This window comes from Penicillium macrosclerotiorum, assembly GCF_028827735.1.
Source record: "Penicillium macrosclerotiorum strain IBT 26536 chromosome Unknown utg000010l_segment0_segment0, whole genome shotgun sequence".
NCBI classification, from domain to species: domain Eukaryota; kingdom Fungi; phylum Ascomycota; class Eurotiomycetes; order Eurotiales; family Aspergillaceae; genus Penicillium; species Penicillium macrosclerotiorum.
In genome coordinates this window covers 988,712-1,009,689 of record NW_026643089.1, presented here as the reverse complement: position 1 = coordinate 1,009,689, position 20,978 = coordinate 988,712, and the positions used below count along the sequence as shown (strand labels likewise).

The window sequence follows — 20,978 nt, the reverse complement described above, 5'->3', positions numbered from 1 at the left end:
GGAACCCATACGAAGCTCCGTCCACTCCTAATTGCGTCAGACTACATGGCGCACGTTGGGTGCACAGCACAATGAAACCCTAATTGTCCCAATTTTCGAGATTGGAATGATTTGTGAACGCGCATATGCCAGGTGCACGAACGTGCATCCAGCCTAGGCTTGGGCAGATGAACAGATAGGAAGGTGGGAGTGTAGGCAAAGTGAACGGCGGAGAACGTCCGATTCCGTGACAGCGGCCAAGAGTGGAGCCCGGTGGGAGTCAGGCCCGTTTACCACGTTGGCGGGCCTCCGAGTCTCTTGCCTATTTAAGTAAGGCCCCGAGTATGGCCGAACAAAAACAAAACTGAACTATGATCAACTCAGGTTGATGTCGATCAAGAGACACGATCCGGGTTTAGAAAATTGGAGAAATCATGCCAGCTGGAAAGCCGTAATGCGCAGCCCTAGTCCTTTTTCAGACCTTTGGATTGCCTCTACAATTCCGTTCAGGACAAGGATCGCTTCTAGCGAGATTCGGGACGGCCGGTCTGTCGTGCAGCTTCAGCATGGTCTAGGAAAAGCGCCCTGGTTGAAAATCCAGCGAATCAACGAATGTCCCCCGATGCTCCCATGGTGCCAAAGTGGGATTGGCCCCGCGGCAGACCTCGTGGCAAAGGAACTACCGTTCTTGACCGGAGCGGGTTGATCAAAGCCGATCGTCTGCAGGGTGATCACAATAATACAGATCCCTAAGGGCAAGCAAGAACAGAGGATCGCCAGAGCCAAAGGGCAGCAAGAAAATTCTTCAAGGTGGACCGATAGGCCGTGGACTTGCGCTCGCGCAGATTAGAGAGGGGCAAGCGAGACCGCGAGAAGCGGGGGCTTCGTGGCCAATAGACGCAGCGGGAGATACTGACACCCTGCAGACCGTTTGGCCGCGACCGACGGGAAATGATGTCCATGGGATCGGCGGGCGTTGGACATGCAGGCGACCATGCAGCTTGGGACTCTTCAAGTCGATGTTCGATACTGTTGCAGCACCGCGGTTTTGTTGTTTCCCCCGCAGGCCCGGTTCCTCGGAAAGAAGCACCTTTGACATCCGCTGCGCCGGTTCCGGGCTGGTGGGGCCATGGAAGGGGAGTCGAAGGTCGAAGGAATGGAAAGCAATAGCATGAGATCGGTTGAAAGAGCCCCTGCGGAGCGGAGTCAATGGGTTTAATGAGACAGAGGACTGCCGTGTGACGACGACGTCGAACGAGTGAAGCTGCGAAAGCGCGAACGTTGCGAAGTCACGTCGTCAGCACGTGAGTCGCCAGTCTCAAGCTTCAACGCGGTTCCTGTTTTTTGGCTGATCTGGGCGGGTCCTGACAATCAGACTCGGAGCGACCCAACGAGGATGCGGGAAAGGCTCCAGACAGGCTGCACAGAGGCAAAACACGTCAAAAAAACCAATCAAAAGTATGAACCCCGTCCGCCAGGTCCCAGGCTCTCGGGAAGAACCAGGTGAAATCCTAGCGAACCCAATCGCATCCCAGCCTCGGATCTCTCGCCGCAAAGCTGCATGCTTGTGTCCTAGCGCCTCGTGTAAATCCCGTTCCATCCGCTGGTTGTCCACCTTCCCACCCCCTAAACCTTGTCTATCAACGCTTGGACGTGCCTGGACCGGTGGGACTAGAAATATGGCCATGCTCCGCTTCAATTTCTCTCTCCCGGATGACGAGTTCCCTGGGGGAAATCGGCATTGTTGAAACTTTCTTTACCTCCACCTGGGGGAGTTCAAGATGCGTCCCCTTTCACTGGCCAATGCGGCCAGCACCAATGGCGGCGTCCCGGCTGATACACTAGAGCCAATCGCCGTCGTCGGGTTGGCTACAAAGTTCCCTCAACATGCGACGACAACAGAAGCATTATGGGAACAGTTGTTGCAAGCCCGGTCAACATGGTCGTCAATCCCCAAGGAACGATTTAATGCCGAAGCCTTCTATCATCCCGATCCAGACCATGGAGGTACCGTAAGTGGAAAATATTATGTCCATGGCCGTCGACAATCCGGGTCTCGCTGATTTATTGATTGTCCTTCACTATAGTTCCATGTGCAGGGAGGGCACTTTCTCAACGAGGATCCGGCTCTCTTTGATGGGTCCTTTTTCAATATCAGCAAGACTGAGCTATTGACCCTCGATCCGCAGCAACGGCTGGTGATGGAAAATGTCTATCATGCTTTGGAGAATGCCGGAATCCCCATGATCAATGCCGTAGGATCCAACACATCGGTGTTTGTCAGTGGCTTCAATCACGACCATCTCGGAATTCTGAACTCAGATTCTGAATCCGCCATCAAATATAAGCCCACTGGTGTCACTAATGCCATCCTCTCAAACAGAGTGAGTTGGTTCTTTGATTTCAAGGGCCCCAGCATGACCATTGATACCGCCTGCTCCAGCAGTCTGGTTGCATTACACCTCGCGGTGCAGAGCCTTCGAGCTCGTGAAACTAATATGGTATGTTGTTCTCGAGTGCCAGGGTCAAGCACACGGACTAATGGGATTACAAAAGGCCATCGTTAGCGGCGTGAGTATACTGGAAAATCCCGCTGAGACAATCGGGATGAGTCACCATGGGCTACTTGGAGCTGAGGGACGCTCTTTCAGCTTTGATTCCCGTGCCGAGGGGTATGCCCGTGGAGAAGGTGTGGGTACTGTAGTCCTGAAACCACTGCGTATGGCGATTAGAGACGGAGACACAATCCGTGCCATCATCCGTGAAACCGGGGTCAACCAGGATGGGCGAACTCCTGGTATCACTGTACCCAGTGCGGACGCACAAGAGAAATTAATACGTGAAGTGTACTGGAGAGCCGGGCTGGATATGACACAGACCCGGTTTGTCGAAGCTCATGGAACAGGGACTAGCACGGGCGATCCCATCGAGGCCGCAGCCCTAGCGAGAGCTTTCAAATGTCGACGAGGTACTCCCCTATACATCGGAACAATAAAGTCAACCATCGGACATCTAGAAGGAGGGTCCGGTGTGGCGAGCATTATCAAATCGATTCTCATTCTTGAATCGGGAATCATTCCGCCTAATTATGATATACAAGACATCAACACCAAAATTCCGGCATCCGACTGGAACATTGCTTTCCCCAAGGAAAACACGCCTTGGCCATCCGATGGCCTACGCCGCATTTCAATAAACTCCTTTGGCATCGGTGGAACTAACGCCCACTGTGTCCTCGACGATGCCTACCACTACCTTGCCGACCGCCACATCTCAGCTTCTCATCACACCACGCCTTCCGTACCTCAGCTTGACCAGATCGAGGACCATATCATGTTAATATCTCAATCTGATCAAAGCTCATTCACCAACATCTCGGCTTCTGTAGATGATGGCGACCACTCCGGGAGCAGTGCCGTATTCGCCGACACACCTATTACCGACGACTTCTGCCTGTCTCCTTCTCTTGACCTTGTAAATCACGCCGCTCTTGTTGACATCCCCCATATTTTTCTACTGTCAGCATTTGACGAGGAAGGTGTCAAGCGAAATGCATCCACATATGCCGCCTACTTGAATAAAGCTTCCAGTGATCACGATGCCAGTGAAAGACTCCTCAATCAATTGTCCTTCACACTTTCTCAAAGGCGGTCTATATTTCCCTGGAAGAGTTTTGTCACTGGATCGACAACCAAGGAACTGGCGTGGAATCTATCTGAATCAAACTTCACAAAACCTGTTCGAGTAGCGACTCCCCCTGATACGTGCTTCGTATTCACTGGCCAGGGTGCCCAGTATCAGACAATGGGTCGGGCACTCATGGCATATCCGGTGTTCCAAGAGTCAATCGAAGATGCTTCCAAGTATATTCAGCGACTTGGTAGTCCTTGGTCATTGATAGGTGAGTATTTTTTCAAGGCCTAAGGGAAACATTTGAATCACTAACTTTGCTCACACTGCAGATGAACTTCTGGCGGAACGAAAGTCAGCCCGGGTTAACTTTCCGGAGATCGCCCACCCATTGTGCACAGCTTTGCAAGTGGCCCTGGTAGACCTCTTCGCGAGCTGGGGGATCTTCCCGAGATGTGTCATTGGCCATTCATCTGGTGAGATTGCCGCTGCTTATTGCGCTGGAAAGATCACGCGTGAAGGTGCCTGGAAGGCTGCATACTTCCGCGGCTATGTGTCTTCAAAGCAGCTCATGGCCAATGGAGCAATGATGGCAGTGGCCCTCGATGCCTCTCAACTTGAGAATTATCTTGAATTGGTTCGTCAGGGCTCCCAAGGGGAGCTTATCATTGCCTGCTACAACAGCCCCAAGAATAACACTGTATCGGGCGATGAGGCCTTGGTCGACTCCCTGAAAAAGCTGCTTGATGCCGACGGTATATTCGCCAGGAAACTCATTGTTCAAAATGCATACCATTCTGCACACATGGTGGCCATTGCGGGTGAGTACTTGGATCTTATGGGTAACCTCTACTCTGGCAGACGATTAGCTGTGCCCCACGTGGTGCACATGTTTTCGACTTTGACTGGGCAGGAAGTGAAGAACGAGCATTTACCAGGGTCATATTGGCTTGAAAATCTGATATCTCCCGTTCGGTTCACTGTCGGGCTCACAGCAATGTATGCTCGGGCGAGAGCAAATGCGGGGTCTGATAACCTGCCCTATGTTATCGAGATGGGTCCTCATTCTACCCTGCAAAGCGCCATCAAAGAGACATTACCCCCTAGTGATAGCCAGCCAGGTGTAAAGTATCTGGCTGTTCTGAAGCGCAATGACCCAACTTTAAACGTCCTAATCAGCACAATTGGGTTTCTGGCAGCCAGTGGCTATCCTCTTGACTTGCATAAGATCAACCTCGCATGTCGACCGCAATTGCCCAAAAAGTCCAAGTTCCTAGTCGATCTCCCTCCATACTCTTTCAAGCACACTGAAAAAATTTTATATGAGAGTAGATTGAGCAGAAACTTGCGATTTCGAAAATACCCTCGTCACGATTTATTTGGAGCACCGGCTGTGGACTGCGATTCGAACAACCCTAGGTGGAGGCATTTCGTTAGGCTGAACGAGAATCCTTGGCTCAGAGATCATATGGTAAGTTGCGGGTGTGAGGTTGTTAGTTGGGTTGGTCATTCTAACATCTTTACTCAGGTCACTGGTAACTATGTCTATCCCGGAGTTGGTTACCTCATTATGGCAATTGAATCATCACGTCAGTTGGCTGGAGACAAAATGATTAGTGGATTCCGACTTCGCCAAGTGTCCATCAAAAGAGCTTTAATTGTTCCTGATACCAAGGAAGGCATCGAAGTTAGTATATCAATGATGAAGATAGAGAGCACACCGGAATCAAGGCAGTGGCGCCGGTTCCAGATCAGCTCGTTTAACAATTCAAGTGATGAGTGGACTGAACATTGTCATGGGTATATTGCCGTGGAGTATGCGACAACCCCAGATCCCATCGATGACGGGCGAGTGGCAAACGAAGAGACTGAGGCCTGGAGAGAAGATCTCCGCAAAGCTCATGATGCATGCACTCGTCCCATGAACTTCCAGAATATTTACGACAACATGCAAGCTTCCGGTCTCAACTTTGGTCCACTCTTCCGGAACCTGGATAATGTAAAGGCCAGCGTCTCGAAGCTTGGTATGATGACTGGTTCAGTTACAGTCCCAGATATTGCACAGTCGATGCCAAAACAGTACATGCATTCCCACTTAATTCACCCAGCAACCATGGATAGCATGATCCACATGATGATTGCCGCAGTCCTTGACTTCACAGGACGGTCTACTCTTGATCAAATCAAGTTGCCAACCTTCATTCGGGAGGTGTGGGTATCGGGTGATTTGAAGTCCGTACCACAGCACAAATTTACAGGGCATGCCTCAGTATCTGCAACAGAGGCAGAGAAGTTTGAGGGCAAGATCCGAATGCTTGATCATCATACAAGACGGAACTGTATCTTGATGGATGGAATCGAGCTCACGCCTCTCGAATCAGGGCTCGTGGAAGATAACAAGCGTCAGTTGTGTACACAGATCAACTGGAAACCTGATGTCCATTTTCTGGACTCGAAGTCTGCCAATGCATTGGTCAGTTTTGAAGACAGCGACCATGATCAGAACTTGTACTGGGTACAACGACTGCAGCTGGCTAGCATGCTTTACGTTGTCGATGCCTTGGATGAGCTGAGAGATTCTGAGGTTCTGAAGCTTGACTTGCATTTCCAAAGATTCTACGACTGGATGAAACACTCGCATGAAAAGCTTATTGATGGTGAAATGATCCATTTATCCCACAGTGCCTTTTCTGAAGTATACCAGAATGATGCACTAAAACGATCAATTTACAAGGAGCTTGAATCTCACAGTGCAGAAAGCGCCATCGCGTCCCGAATGGGGCGAAACATTGTCCGTATCATGCGGCAGGAGGTTGACCCACTTCATCTTATGTTTGGACAAGACAACCTGATGGAAGAGGTTTATAAGGAAGGCCTCCAGTTATTCAACCTTCCCAAATATCTCCACTCCCACCTCGCTCTTCTTGAGCACAAGCACTCTGGATTGAATGTGCTAGAAATTGGCGGTGGCACTGGCAGCTTCACTGCCGAAGTCCTTTCCGTTCTCTCCCCTTTGACTGGTGCATCGAAAGGCAGCATTTCAACCTATACATTTACCGATATATCATCCGGATTCTTTGAGAAGGCGAAGAAACGGTTCCAACCATGGAGTGACATGATGACGTTCCAAACACTCAATATCGAGAGCAACCCAGCTGATCAAGGAATTCGAGGGAAATATGACTTGATCTTCGCTGGTAACGTCATCCACGCCACTGCCAATCTCAATGTGGCTTTGCGAAATATCCGTTCTCTGCTTCGACCTGGTGGTCAATTGATCATGCAAGAGGGTATTCGGCAAGACTTCCTTTGGTATCCACTAGTGTTCGGTCAACTTCCCGGCTGGTGGCTCGGCAATGAACCAATTCGAGAATGGTGTCCGTATATTCCAGCAACCGAGTGGGATAAACTCCTCCAGCAGACTGGATTCTCAGGTGTTGATATTGAATATCAAAGCTCAGCAGATAAAGATTTATCGTGGCAGAGTATCATGGTTGCGACCGCTGTTGAGCCTGAACAGAAAAGACCTTTAAAGGATGTGTTTATCTTGACCTCTGAAAATATCTCCACTCGAACCGCAAAGACGGCCGAGTCAATTACTCAACTTCTTAGCCGCGATCCTCTTGTCGCAAATGTGGAGGTCTTACAGTTGGGGGAGCTTTCCAAAGCTATTTCACCCAACACCATTTGTATCTCATTGATTGACCTGGATAAGAAATTTCTCTCCGACATGGTTGAATCTGAATTTCTTAAACTTCAGCAAATGTTGATACAGTGTGACAACGTCTTATGGGTTATGCCAGAGGCGTCTATCCAACCTCATTCCCATATGAGTTTAGGTCTTCTGCGAACAGTTCGCTGGGAGCGAGACTCAGACGGCTCTAATATCGTCACTTTGGCTGTTCAGAATATCGAAGACGTCAAAGGCCTTGCTCTGGAAAATGCCTTGTACGACATTGCGAAGCAACAATTCTTCGGCATGCGAGATGCAGACCGACATGCTGAATACATCCTACGCGATGGCTTTATTGAAATCGGGCGTCTTCGCGAATGGCAAGAAGTGGATGATTTCCTGGCTGTCCAATCATCGAGCTTGGTTCATGAGCTTCGACAATTAGGAGATGTGGATCGCCCTATTGAACTCAGCCTCCCAGCACCTGGCTCCAGAGATGTACACTGGATCACAGACAAAACTCATTCTGTCTCCCTTGATAAAACTGAAGTTGAAGTAAGTGTTCAGGCAGTGGGTCTCAGTTCTGAAATTATGACCACCCATTCTTCAAATGAAGCCGCTGGATTTGTGAATAGGGTCGGGTCGGATGTAACAGACTTTGTCCCGGGCGACAAGGTTGCTTTTCTCACCAGCGATGAGCATGGCAGTTGTTTTAGAACCCTCGCTCGTGTCGATCACCAGTTGGTCGTCAAATTACCCGAGCAAATCTCATTCGAAACGGCTGCTGGACTTCCATCTATCTACGTTGCAGCGATTTATGGACTTGCCGAGATTGCTCGATTGAGTGAAGATGATACAATCCTCATCCAGTCTGGAGCCTCGGCCATTGGTCAAGCTGCAATTCAATACGCCAAAACCGTTAACGCAACCATCTTCACCACAGTGCATACCATCGAAGATCGTGAGCTCTTAGTTTCAGAATATGGAATTCTACAACATCAAATATTCTCTGCCAACGACCTCAGCTTTGTCAAAGGTGTCATGAGATCCACAGATGATAATGGGGTTGATGTCATATTCAATTCTATCGTCGGAGAAGCAAGCCAAGAGTCCCTTGCCTGTTTAGCTCCCTTCGGCCGTTGTGTCGATGTGTCTAACAGGACGACTCCCACAGCTGTTCTGACCGGTCCCTCTACCTATCACCGGAACTGGACAGTGTCGAATATTGACATATCTTTACTGGTTCAGAAGCGGCCGAAGATAATCAGACGCCTCCTTAGAGAGACATTGAAGTTATTTGTGGACGGCAAAATTAGCCCAGTCCTGCCAATGACCATGGTGGACTGCACCCAAATTACTGAATACCTCCCTGGCCCGCAGAGCACGTCACAAGCTGGAAAAACTGTTGTCAAACTCGACCCTTCCAATCTCATTGCCCTCGCTAGTGATGCCCTACCTCCCTACCACTTTGACGCCAATGCATCATACATTCTGGCAGGTGGGCTTGGAGGCATCGGCCGCAGTGCGGCGCGCTGGATGGCCTCTCGCGGTGCTAAACACATCATCTTCCTTTCGAGATCAAATCGCATGTCAGAGCCAGTCAAAGAGATGATGGTAGATCTCCAGGAACTAGGATGTAGCCCTCATTTGTTCATGTGTGACATTTGTGATGCCGATCAATTAAAGGCTGTAGTTGCACAATGCTCAGAATCCATGCCCCCAATCAAGGGTTGTATTCAGGGGTCGATGGTACTTCAGGTAAGTTAATCGCCCCCTTCTGACCCGGACAGCAACTCACATGTCTTTCAGGATGGGGCCTTTGCTGGCATGTCGTTCGATGACTGGAATCTTGCAGTCCGCCCTAAAGTTAGGGGCTCGTGGAACCTACATAAAATTCTCCCCGATGGGATGGACTTTTTTGTCATGCTATCCTCCGTCGCGGGAATTTTTGGAAATCGTGGCCAATCAAACTACGCTGCAGGGAACACATTCCAAGACGCGTTGGCGGTTTACCGCATGTCGCAGGGTTGCAATGCGTCTAGTGTGAACCTCGGCAGTGTGTCCAATGTCGGCTGGGTCGCAGAGAATCGAACGTCGATGCGTACCCAAACTTCAGTGTTATTCGAGACGCTCCGTGAGGATGAAGTGCACGCTTCTATTGAATTTCTCATCGATCCAAGACGTGACAAAGCTCCGAGTCGTGATAAGACCTCCCGGTCGCGATTAGTTCTTGGTCTGCCAACAGCTGATACATGCCGCTCCAACGCCATTCCTATACCCACATATCTTAATTACTCCCTATTTACACATCTCCGGAGCACTGCCATGGCCAAGGCTTCAGATACAGCTGAGCAAAAGTCTGTCAGTACTGCGGCCCTCTTGGCAGCCACAACCGAACCCAAAGATGCCCTCAGTGTTGTGTCAAATGGGATCGTTGAGAGGCTTTCTTCTCTTCTTGCCATCCCAACCTCCGAAATTGATGTCGAGAGGTTTGGGTTCGCGGCTATAGACTCACTTGTGGCAATGGAATTTCGATCGTGGATTGTCAAGGACCTCAAAGCTGATGTGTCCTTGCTAGATATCATGGGCGCACAGAACATTCGCTCCCTGAGCGAAAAGATTATTTATGCTACTCGCTTATTGGTACATGCATCCTCATGATTTACGACTTTTTTTTGTGGTTCATTTTGCATTTCTGCACCCTGATGCTTGTTTTTATTGTTGTTTGGACACGATAATGTTGTTTTCGTTACCTCTTTACGCCCGGTATGAGATATGATAATAAAGTGTGAAGCCCTTGCATTCCAATCAGACGTATAATCTAGAAAATTTCAGCAAAATATCTCGCATGCTTTTTCTATGCAATTTCGTAGTGCATTTCCATGCGGAGCTTTGTCATTCAAACATCCGGCATTGGTTCGACTGTGAACTTGACTGACCTGAACAAGATAGGTTGATGGGCTAGCCGTATGTACATAAAATTAAATTTGACAAAGAGAGGGAAGGCTTCTCGGATTTCTTCTCTTTGATCAAGCGCTAAAAATGTGCACATATAAGTACCTTTTAGTTATAGTTGGAAATCTAAATGACTCCAAAACTTAGTGAACGGGCAGTAGACGTGAATGTAACAGAACTCAACAACATCATTTGGAGCCTCAATTGTTAGAAGTATTCAAGATGTCTTTTGAGAGAAATGAAATAAAATCATCATTATCTCGAATACTCAATTTTGATTCACTCTTCCTCCTTCCGCCAGTTTCACTGACCACTACAGAGAACAGTTATATCACGTGACCCAGATAATTGGTCGACAGGTGTATAGTGGCAGAATCTCACCGCCAGATAGCGGAGTTTTCCTTATCGGCCTTTTTTTCTTGCGACCGAAAGCTCCAAGACTTGACGTTTAGTTAACTTCTCTTTCATACCATATTGGTGAATACCACTACTTGCAGCCATGGTCCGTGAGCTTAAGTATACCGAGAAAAAGTAAGTCTTCTGCCAAGTTCTCGATTCCCCTTTATTCGCCTCAATCCCGTCCAGCCTTCACATTCTTGACCACACATCTGACAATTTTTTCCATTCAGGCTTCTCAAGAAGCACAATTTTTATGACTACAAGTCAGATGGTGGTCACCGAGAGAACAGAGTCAGCCAGCAATACCATCTCAACAAGGAGAAGGAGGAATATCGGAAATACAACACCCTTTGCGGGTCGCTACGGAAGCTGGCTAACAGGCTCGCCAAGATGGACCCAGAAGATCCCCTGCGAAGGAAGCTCGAGTCTGATATGATGGACAAGCTTTATCGCATGGGTATCTTGAAGAAATCTCGTGAGCAGGGTGCTGCTCTGTCTGAGGTGGAACATCTTGGCGTTGCCAATTTTGCCCGACGACGTTTGCCAAATGTGATGGTTGCTAAGAGTTTCATCGGGACCGTGACGGATGTGAGTATATTCCAAGACTTTTCTTTGCCTTCTTGAAAAGATCACCCTTCGAGTCACCTAAATGAGGGTCCTTCAGGCCGTGAAACGTATAGCGAGACTAATTGACCAATTTTAATAGGCCATCAGAGCTATTCAAACTGGAGACGTTCGGGTTGGAACCGAAATCATCACAGACCCAGCATTCCTTGTCACTCGGAATATGGAGGATTATATTAACTGGGTCGACACCAGCAAGTACAGGCTTGCGAGCAAGCAATACCGGGGTCAACAGGATGACTACGACACCCTCCAAGCATGAGCTACTTCATTTTCAAGCTGGTCATACACGTCAACGGAAACTGTTTTTTCATATGATATACCCAACCCCATTTGCAATGTTATGTTGTTCTTTGTTAAAAATAAGAAATATTTCTTTTTTGAAACTGGGCTATTGATCAACCATTCAAATCTTCACCTTCCATTTCCACTTCCAGTCCAGAAGCGCCCAGCGGGACAGGGCGACACTGATAAGCCCAACTAACAGGAATATGGAGTAAAAGCTCACAAGAATCTGTGGTGTAGTTGATTGCAGTAGTTCACCACCGACCGGAACAGTCAATAGCACCCCAAAAGCGGCAACACTGTATATTGTGCCGTAGAACCGGCCGTACTCCTCGGTGCGACACAATTGACCAGCGCATACTGGAGCAAGCGATATCCACCCACCGGATCCAAATCCAAAAATCGCCACGACTGCATACAATGTGACCTCATCACGCGAACCAAATGGAATCCAGACGGCCGCCATGATCAGTAGAGTCATCATTGCCAGCGTCAAAAGGACATTGAACCGGCCCACCTGATCAGCTGCAAGTCCAGGAAGGATTCTCCCCAATGCACTCATACTGTTCAAAACAGCAAGCGAATAATATTGTACATTCAAGTCCAAGCCGGTATAGCGGACATAGGTGGGCAGCAGTGAGGCGCAGCCAAAAATGATAAACTCGAAAGCAAACACAGCAACGGCAAGAAAACACAGCCGTGGTTCTTGAAAAGCTCGGAAGTCGATAACTGCTCGACTCACGTTACCAGCAGGCAATCGTCCTTTGACAAGGACAATTCCGAACAAGTAGCAGCCTAGGGCCATGAATGCGATGATCCGAATAGCCCAACTCCATCCATACTTCTGGAACAAAGTGCGTAGCAGAAGAGGAATAATGGTACCTCCGGCAGACGAGCCAGCCATGCAAATTCCGGAAGCGAATGCCCGGCGTCGATAAAACCAGTGACTCAATGCGGCGATGCCAACGGTGGTAATAATTGCAGACGAAATACCACCAATGATGCCGAGGCAAAGCATAAAATGCCAATATTCTGTACACTCCGCCAGAAGCAAGTACGAAGCCACGCTGGCCATTGATCCGCAGATTAAAAGCATACGGGGGCCATAGTGGTCAAATAAAGGCCCAACTTGGGCTCCCAAAAATAGGGTCAGAAAAGTCAGGACGGCAGTGATCCAGCCCACATCTCGAACAGTGTAAGCGGCTAGTTGATGGGTGTTGATGTAGTCCTGGACCGTTCCAACTAAATCATCGTGAGTATTATTCTAATCCTGCCGCTCTTGAGAATGACTTTTACCAGCAGTTTGAAAGCCAAAAGATGGAAACATAAGCAGAGCGGAGCCCAGCAAACAGGTCCAGGCCTCACGCCCGCCCTCCGGGAAGGCTAAGCTCACCCCAGCATCGGGGCTTTGCGAGGCGAGATCGAGGTCGGTCAGTTCATAGTCTGTGGTTCGCGTAGATCGCTGCATCTTGAAATACCTAATAGTGCATAACGTGCAGGTTGTTTGAAAAAGATCTGTAGTGTTTAAGAGCTCTCAAACCTTTGACGAGCAGAGTGGACCGGACCAGTCGTGAAGTGGGTCTTGAGTCATTGAAAGGGCGTGGGGAACTCAATTTAGTAATTAGTGGAGGGCCACAGCTCTTTTGAGAATGAAGCGCCAAGCCATTTAAACATTTCGAAAAATTCTCGTATTGCCATGATAATCAAATTTGTCATAGTTGCTGTTCGCAAAAGTACGATGGTGCGTAGGTGCCAAGTTTGAATCTCTAAGCGTTGCGCCCTGCGAACAATGAGAACACAGCGGCTATCGATTCGATAGCAAGATTCAATATTTCAAGGCTTCTTTCGGAAATTTCATTCTTATCTAACTATGGCATTTCTGATAGGCCGTATAGATCTTGGCTCCCTATGCTGTGTCCTAAGTGTTTTCTAGATGTTGAGGATGGCCCGCGTTGATAGATTGACCGAAGGTATTAACTCAAAGGAAGGGGATTCCCCCTTAGCACTCGACTTGATGAACCAGTACGCCATTTAGCAGCCCGATCAAGGAAATATGGAGATAAGAGAGCCCTGACAGGCAGGGGCTTATTAATTAGAATTTTTCTGGTGGCTTCTTTACACCCAGGAACCTAGCTATCCGTCGAGGTGCATTCAAAGTGAGTCATTAAACACAATAGAGCGCCAGATTGATCTCTATAGCTCAAGAAGCTGATCTTGCAAGAGGCAGCTCTTGTGGACCGCATTCAACTGCGTTTCTTATAGGCGTAGAGCCGGAATGACATTCATTATCTCCGCTGTTCCACCGGCCAGGAAAGCACCCCGGCACATAGTAGCGAAGAAATTGGCGTAAGTAGGGGAGAGATCCACATAATATTATGAAATTCGACTCGATGTTACTGTAATGATGGAATCCAAGTCCATCGGATATTTTCAATTAATACAAGATGGAGAAACAGGAGAGGGTGAGAGGACAGAGAACTTACGCCAATGTCAAGGCAAGAGCTAGTCTGTATGATTGGTCTTTTGAGGTCACCAGTGGCCATAAGGTTGCCAGTCGTAGAATACTGGTGACAATGGTCCTGGGAGAACATTCATTAGCTACAGTGCTCAAGTAGTCCACCTTTTCACATTTACAGTTTATGTAGTGCCAGGGAGAGCAATGGGGATAGGGATTCTCACAGACAGCCAATACCGAACACAAAAAGTGCTCCCAGCTTCTCAACGGAACGTAGTTGTAGCTTCCATACGACCTTTATGGGAATCAAGATCAATATTACATCGCTTACGGTATTCGTGGCGGCGGTTGCAAGATATAAACCAGGTCTGTTGATGCAAGACCCGCCCTGGATGGTGGTACTCCAGCTTTTTGCGATAGGGTTGCATGCAAAAATCAGCGCTAGAGTCAGTGCTATGGTGTATCCAACAATCACGAAGCCAACCAAATATAGTGTGTATACCCAGAATCGGAATAGACTGAGGAGCCTGTAGTACAACATGAGTAAGGCGAGCTTTGCGAGGGCAAGACAAGGAATGTAAACGATTGAGGTGGCTAGGATGATCTATACCCAGCAATTTTAATTCGAGTTCAAGCTGTCAGGACTCTGAAAAATGAGTTGTTCCGTGATAGATACCGTACCTTGGTTAAATGCGACAAAGTTGACGAGGACAATTCTGTGATATGTCTCCCAATCCCAGCATGGCCCCATCCATCTCGATCAGTCTCAATGAGCCAAATTCTTTCGAGCAAACAGCCAAGTAATACTCACAAAGTATAATTGCTTGAATTCCAACGACAAAAATCTTTTTTTTTTTTCAAAGAAATGTCAATACATTTGATAGACTGGAGTTGAGGTGGTATTACCCAAGCAGCGATGATAAACACTGGTTTACAAGGGCATGTTAGGTAATTGTAATTGCCAATAAAAGGCAGTCAGCCTGAGAATCAAAAGAAGATTATTTACCATCATCCCACCAAAATTTCTTCATGATATGTATCTTTGTATAAATCCGCATCACGAGGGAACTGGTGCTTAATGATAGTCCGACTGCAACCAGTACCTGATTCGTTGTCTGCAACCACGGCTTTGAATCCGTTGGCTCGACTGAATTTGCAGAGGAATCAGCCATCTAGGAACGATTGCAGCGGTATCATCAGGTGTGTCAGGCATAGGAAATTTTGTGCATGATATGACATATGACCGAATATTGAGTAAGTTTGAAGGTGAGCCTAGAAAAGCGGTCATCGCCAAGATGAATCATCGACTTTCCGCGTTGAAAATATTGCACATTCTCTTTTGCGCACTTCGTCTTCCTCGATGTTCATTGACTGTTTGGCCTCACCGCTTTAATTTAAGATTTGGTTCAACCGTCTCTTATCGCTAACTCTTTTCTTCTTTCTCTATACCTATACAGTTTCCACGGGCCTTCTTGAGAGCTAATTAGGCCAAGTGTAGACTGCAGCAGCTCGCTGTTTCTACTGACAATCCTATTTATTTAGACACAAAAAGGACATATTAGCCTCTCCATCTACAAACGCAAAACCCACACGGAAAGCTTTTGTAAAAATTCATAAAATTATTTGGTCAGTTGATTATTATCATTATTATTATTATCCTGAGATTCGAAGAAATTGTACCAGATTGAACGTGTCGTTTACGTGAGGAGAACAGATGATATGATAAGATCGAAGTGGTTTGGGTGATAGAGAATTACCAAGCCCTACCCTACTGGTTGTTCTTGGCATCATTCACGATATCCTCCGCGGCCTTTTCAGCCACCATATAAGTTGACACCGCAGTAAAAGTACCTGGAATACGAGGATACACAGATGCGTCCACTACTCGAAGGCCACTGACCCCACGGACTCGGAACTTTGAATCCAGAACTGCCATTGGGTCATCATCCGCACCAATAGGGCAAGTACATGAAGCATGGTGACCCCAGGCAGTGTCCATAATATAGTCATGAATATCCTCGTTAGATGTCACGTCTTTGCCAGGTAGCACTTCGGTGACATCGACCAACTGGCGGTCAAAAGCATCCCGAGCAAGCGCAATTGCTTCTGTAATCGCCTCAAGGTCAGCGTTGTAATCACCGCTACCGGTGTCAAAGTAGTTGAAGACAATTTCGGGCATGTCAAGAGGATCAGCAGAGCGGAGCGTGACAGAGCCAGCAGTGTTGCGGGGATGAGCTTTGAGGATGGCCCAAGAGAACCAATCGTGGCGTTCGGTAATATTGATGCTGTAATTTGGGAAGTACCCACGGAAGTTGATCGGGCCGCCAAAAACGAATGCGTCGTAGCTGTCGTCTGAAGTGACAGAGCTCTTATAAAACATCGTAGTAGCAAATCCTGCCGACGAGTAGATGCCACGGTTTCCAAGAATAGGGTTATCCCAACGGGTCAGACACGGGTCCTCCTGTCCATCAATTTGGAACGTGCAACCATCTAGTGCCGTCCAGTTCTTGGGCACATGGCCTTGTACGGCAGTTTCATAGTGATCCTGAAGATTGGTTCCGACGCCAGGGAGATCTTTGACCACTTCGATTCCAAACTTGCGCAGCTCATCTGCGGGTCCAATGCCACTCAACTTCAGAACTTGCGGGGAGTTGTATACACCACCCGCCACAATAACCTCACGGGATGCCGATACACTACCCGGAACACCCTTGGAAGCAGTGCCCGAGCGCGGACTGGCGCGATAGAGATACTTGCCGTCTAGGAATTCGACACCAGTTGCACGAGGGGTACCCGTTGAGCTATCAAAGATGACCTTGGTAGCGTGGCAATTGGTGCGAATATCCAGAGGATACTTCTTAGAGCCGTCTAAATTCTTCGCATCCCGCACAGCAATGAGAAAATCCCGTGGTCCGTTACGTTTGCCGCCATCAGTGGCCACCGGGATCTGATAGTATCCAGGATTGGTGTCGCGCGATTTCGAGTCCCTATTGGCATCGGCCGCGAGGAGGGTCGCAATGTTGAAGACAGCATTGGTACTATTACCTAGGGCGAAAGCGCCACCAAGGAGCAGGCTCAAAAGCTGAGGATCTTCCAGCACAATGCTAAGAGGCGCAGTCTCGTCGCTTAACCAACCATCATAACCATGACCGGGGATTCCAGGCAACAGATATTGATTGTTCTCCATGCGCTCAAAATACTTGCGCATGTTATCTGGCGACCATGATCCGTCGCCAGTGAGTGTCGCAATATACTCAAAATCAGACTCATGTGGATAGACTGTGATCAAAGCGTTATGGGCAGTGCATCCACCAAGGGTTCCGGTACGCGGATACAGAGTGCCCTTCATGGTTGATCCTTCGGGTGGGTTGAGACCAGTATACTCTTCACCGTCCGGAGTCGTATAAGTTGTCTTGTAATCACGAGCCTGTCGTGCTTCATCTTCGTAGTGACGCACGAAGAAATTCCATGCAATAGCTCCATCTTCAGATGATTTGGCGGAGTAGGCCGGGACAGTATAGTTGGTATTCAGACCCTGGTCATCTCCCGCTTCGATCAATAAGGTTTTATGTCCAGCCAGTGCAAGTCGAGCAGCAAGGGGGCCTCCGCCGGCTCCAGATCCAACAACAACATATTCATAGCCGGTGAGTTCAACAGCAGCCGTTAGGCTTGCCGAAAAAGCAGCCAGCGTAAACAGCCGACCGAACAACATAATGAAATCAAATGAGCGTGGTGAGTTTTGAAATGAGTGTCTGAAGAAGAAAATCCTAAAAAGGTTCATGCACTAGTTTTAAAAGACATCAATTGAACGAACGAGGAGATCGCCCATCAAGAATCACTTTAGGGAGTCATGCAACATTGACTATTGGCTGGCTGTGGTGTTGTGGTGGGGTTTAGTATTAAAAACATATCCAAGCGAGATGAAACTGGAACTCGGGTTCAAAATGGCAGCCGACATTGTGTGAAGTTCCCCTCGTGGACCCCTATTGTGTAGTTATGGTTCCGGTGTACCAACCAGAACAATGGGGCGGCTGCTTAGCGGCGACGATCCAGCTACATTGAGTAGGTGATGAGAAGCTAGTTGACTCCAGAGGTGGGTCCTCGCGACACGAGCGCCAGTGTCACATGTTTTGCTGCCATGTCGAACGCTAGCATGGGCAGTATGCATGTCATGAATCGCAAATTTTTCCACCGATTCTATTGACAGGTGAAATTATGATTTAGTATGATTTAGGGGAATTCTATCGATGGATCTGATCGGCCAGCACGATAAGAGTTGCTAGTCCATGGCATTAATCATCGTACGTAGACGGAAATGGGGCGAATGAGGGCATGATGTATATCAGCATTGAATTCCAGGCTGTTTGTCTGGATAGTATTTGAATTTGGGCAATCTATACGAGAGCAAAATAAGATGTATTCTTAATCTAGATATGCATTCACTTTTCCAGTTCCGTCTGTTTTTCGGGGACCCTTTTTATTCGGGGAGCTTTGACCTTAATCTTGTCCCCGGAAACCGTTTTAGGCCACGGCAATCAATCACGGAAGGTTTGTACTCATTTGGGGAGGAGGAAGATCCACTGTGGGACGAATGCATTGCTTCCCCATTTGTGCAATATTGGTAGCCTGTTCAAAGGCATATGCAAGCCCAAGTAATTTTGCCTCGTTAAAGTGACGCCCAACGAACATAAGCCCGTATCTAGACTCATATTAGCATATGCAGCTATATAGCAGGGAAAGAAGAAAGTAATACTAACGGGATATTCGGGCCCCGGAACTTCAGTCGATCAAATACCTTTCTGGCATCCACTGCGTGTGAGTAAAATCCAAGGGGCACGACGATCGCAGGGTTACCCCCAAGGTCAAAAGGTATATCGGTATATGCTGGGGCCACAATGGCGTCACAGGCATATTGGTCAAGCATTCGGTTAACTTCTTCCCCGAGATCATCCACGTGGGCTTTGATTTCTCGAGCTTTATCATCAGGCAGGTGTGCTGCATTGCTAGCCTGATCAAACCAATCCGCACCATACCGGTCATACTGTTCTTCCGGTGTTTCTTTGAGGAATTTAGTGAGGTCAGACATTGTTTCAATATTGTGAGGATTCTTAGCCAAGCTGCCAAAATATGATTCGAGGCCTATATTGGATCAGTAATCGATATTGAGGAACAATCTTCATGTACAGACCTTCTCGGAGGCACGCGCCATCCCATATGACGCTTCTCGGGGTTTCGCCCGCTTTCCATTTGGGGAACTCGGCATTTTCGATGAGCGTCCCACCAAGAGAGGTAATAATCTTCAATGCATTCTCAAAAGAAGCTAAGAGTTCTGGCTCTAATCTCTTGCCATACTCGTTTGCAGCGGCGATGGTAGATCGTGGGATCTATAACTTTTAGCTGGCCGGATCGGTCTTGAGTGGGTGCAGAGGCATGCATACCGCAATTTTTGTATTTTCAAATGCGTCATGTCGGCAGGACCGGACATAATCTGGCGTGAGGAGGAACGGAATTCTGTTCTGGAAAGGGGTTTCGGCGGTCTTGGGATCTAGTGGATCTTGGCCTTTTCTTACGTTTAGCACATCATACAATAGTTAAGTTCTTCAGACCTTACCGGCAATAACTTGCAAAATCAAAGCAGCGTCCTTGACATTCTTGGTAATGGGGCCGATGGTGTCCTGATATTTATTGACGGGGATGATACCAGCCCGCGATGTAAGTCCAACTGTTGGCCGTAGACCAACAACATTGCACCTATCAGCAGCGTAAATAATACCACCAATTGTCTTTTGGTAGATCGGCAAAGAAATTAGCTTTACAACATCACCTTCACAGGTGAGTTTCCAAAACTCACATCAACTCCAATGGTAGCAGCAGCCAGACCTTGCGACATAGCAACTGCAGACCCCGACGAAGAGCTTTGCGGATCCTGGCTACCATAGAAGGTAGCTTGGCATTGCCCGTACATTGGAGACCATCCATGTGGCATACAACCAGAGCGGGCATAACCAAACTCGCTCACATTTGTCTTGCCCAAAATGATTGCGCCAGCATCTCGCAGTTTCTGAACCATGGTGGCTTCACGAGGTGGCCGGGCACCACGAAGTGCAAATGAGCCCGCTACATTCTGGAGTTTAGCTAGCAGTTTTGAAGATTTGGCTGAGAAATACGAACCAGTTGTCTCCATCCCATCCAATGTAGCGAAATTTTCATTGATCAAAATGGGTATTCCATGAAGAGGCCTATTTTGTGGGTATTAGCATGGTTTCAAACCTGTAGATCAACTCGGAGGACGTACCCTCGAACCTCACCCCGCCGTCTCTCCATATCTCTAAGAATCGCGGTATTGTTTGCTGTATGGTTGTACTGTGCAATCGATTTGGTAACACATTGGACCTGTTTAATACGTTCTTTAAAGACCTAGAATTGTGATCATAAAGCCAGTCAGAATTTGGACATTGCTAGGGTCAGATTCGATCGTTCTTGAATCTATCTCACCTTCACTAGAATCTCGCTCGTGATGCTTCCCTTGTCTAATTCTTGCTGAATCTTTTCAATATGTAATGTTTCGATACTGAATATTTCTTCTTGTTCCTGTAAGACTTTCTTCGCCGAGATCAAGCTATCGACTTGTGTTCCTTTTTCCACCTGCGAGTTTGTTTCTGCTTGGGCGCCCTTGTCGATCATAGGCGATAATATTCCGTTCTCCATCTCTGATTCCGGTCTCGTAGGAGACATCAAAGTTGAAAATGAATCTCTAGTTTCGCTTGGTGATGCTATTTTTTCAATTATAGGTGTCAGTTAAGGCCTCTTTTATGATGGACGACAGGTTGTTAGATGTAATAGGTTTCTTACAATAGCCAAACATTTCTCGAACAGATTTGGTAGATTGCTTCGCCAATGATAAATAATCTCAGTTTCGTCCTCTATTGGAATTATAATTCAGCAATGCCTGATCTTGAATGAAATGCAATGATATGA

General features: G+C 47.8%; 5 protein-coding genes across 5 annotated transcripts; 2 read left to right on the top strand and 3 right to left on the bottom strand.

Moving 5' to 3' along the window:
* Window positions 1-1,760: 1,760 nt before the first annotated feature.
* On the top strand, window positions 1,761-9,943 carry N7462_010008 (type I polyketide synthase; the record flags this gene model as incomplete). The annotated part of the gene is made up of 6 exons (XM_057081722.1): window positions 1,761-1,991; window positions 2,067-2,480; window positions 2,536-3,880; window positions 3,942-5,080; window positions 5,138-9,040; window positions 9,092-9,943. The coding sequence occupies 6 exons, from the start codon at window positions 1,761-1,763 to the stop codon at window positions 9,941-9,943; spliced, it is 7,884 nt and encodes a 2,627-aa protein (XP_056928762.1).
* Window positions 9,944-10,736: 793 nt separating this feature from the next.
* N7462_010007 (snoRNA-binding rRNA-processing protein IMP3) lies at window positions 10,737-11,522 on the top strand (the record flags this gene model as incomplete). The annotated part of the gene is made up of 3 exons (XM_057081721.1): window positions 10,737-10,768; window positions 10,867-11,224; window positions 11,343-11,522. The coding sequence occupies 3 exons, from the start codon at window positions 10,737-10,739 to the stop codon at window positions 11,520-11,522; spliced, it is 570 nt and encodes a 189-aa protein (XP_056928761.1).
* Window positions 11,523-11,666: 144 nt separating this feature from the next.
* N7462_010006 (putative MFS monocarboxylate transporter) lies at window positions 11,667-13,013 on the bottom strand (the record flags this gene model as incomplete). Its single annotated transcript, XM_057081720.1, has 2 exons — window positions 11,667-12,787; window positions 12,842-13,013. The coding sequence occupies 2 exons, from the start codon at window positions 13,011-13,013 to the stop codon at window positions 11,667-11,669; spliced, it is 1,293 nt and encodes a 430-aa protein (XP_056928760.1).
* A 2,755-nt stretch (window positions 13,014-15,768) lies between these two features.
* On the bottom strand, window positions 15,769-17,712 carry N7462_010005 (GMC family oxidoreductase; the record flags this gene model as incomplete). Its single annotated transcript, XM_057081719.1, has 1 exon — window positions 15,769-17,712. The coding sequence occupies one exon, from the start codon at window positions 17,710-17,712 to the stop codon at window positions 15,769-15,771; it is 1,944 nt and encodes a 647-aa protein (XP_056928759.1).
* An 827-nt stretch (window positions 17,713-18,539) lies between these two features.
* Window positions 18,540-20,708, bottom strand: N7462_010004 (amidase; the record flags this gene model as incomplete). The annotated part of the gene is made up of 9 exons (XM_057081718.1): window positions 18,540-18,699; window positions 18,758-19,139; window positions 19,189-19,384; window positions 19,439-19,560; window positions 19,612-19,783; window positions 19,852-20,117; window positions 20,172-20,239; window positions 20,296-20,417; window positions 20,496-20,708. The coding sequence occupies 9 exons, from the start codon at window positions 20,706-20,708 to the stop codon at window positions 18,540-18,542; spliced, it is 1,701 nt and encodes a 566-aa protein (XP_056928758.1).
* Between the last annotated feature and the right edge of the window lie 270 nt (window positions 20,709-20,978).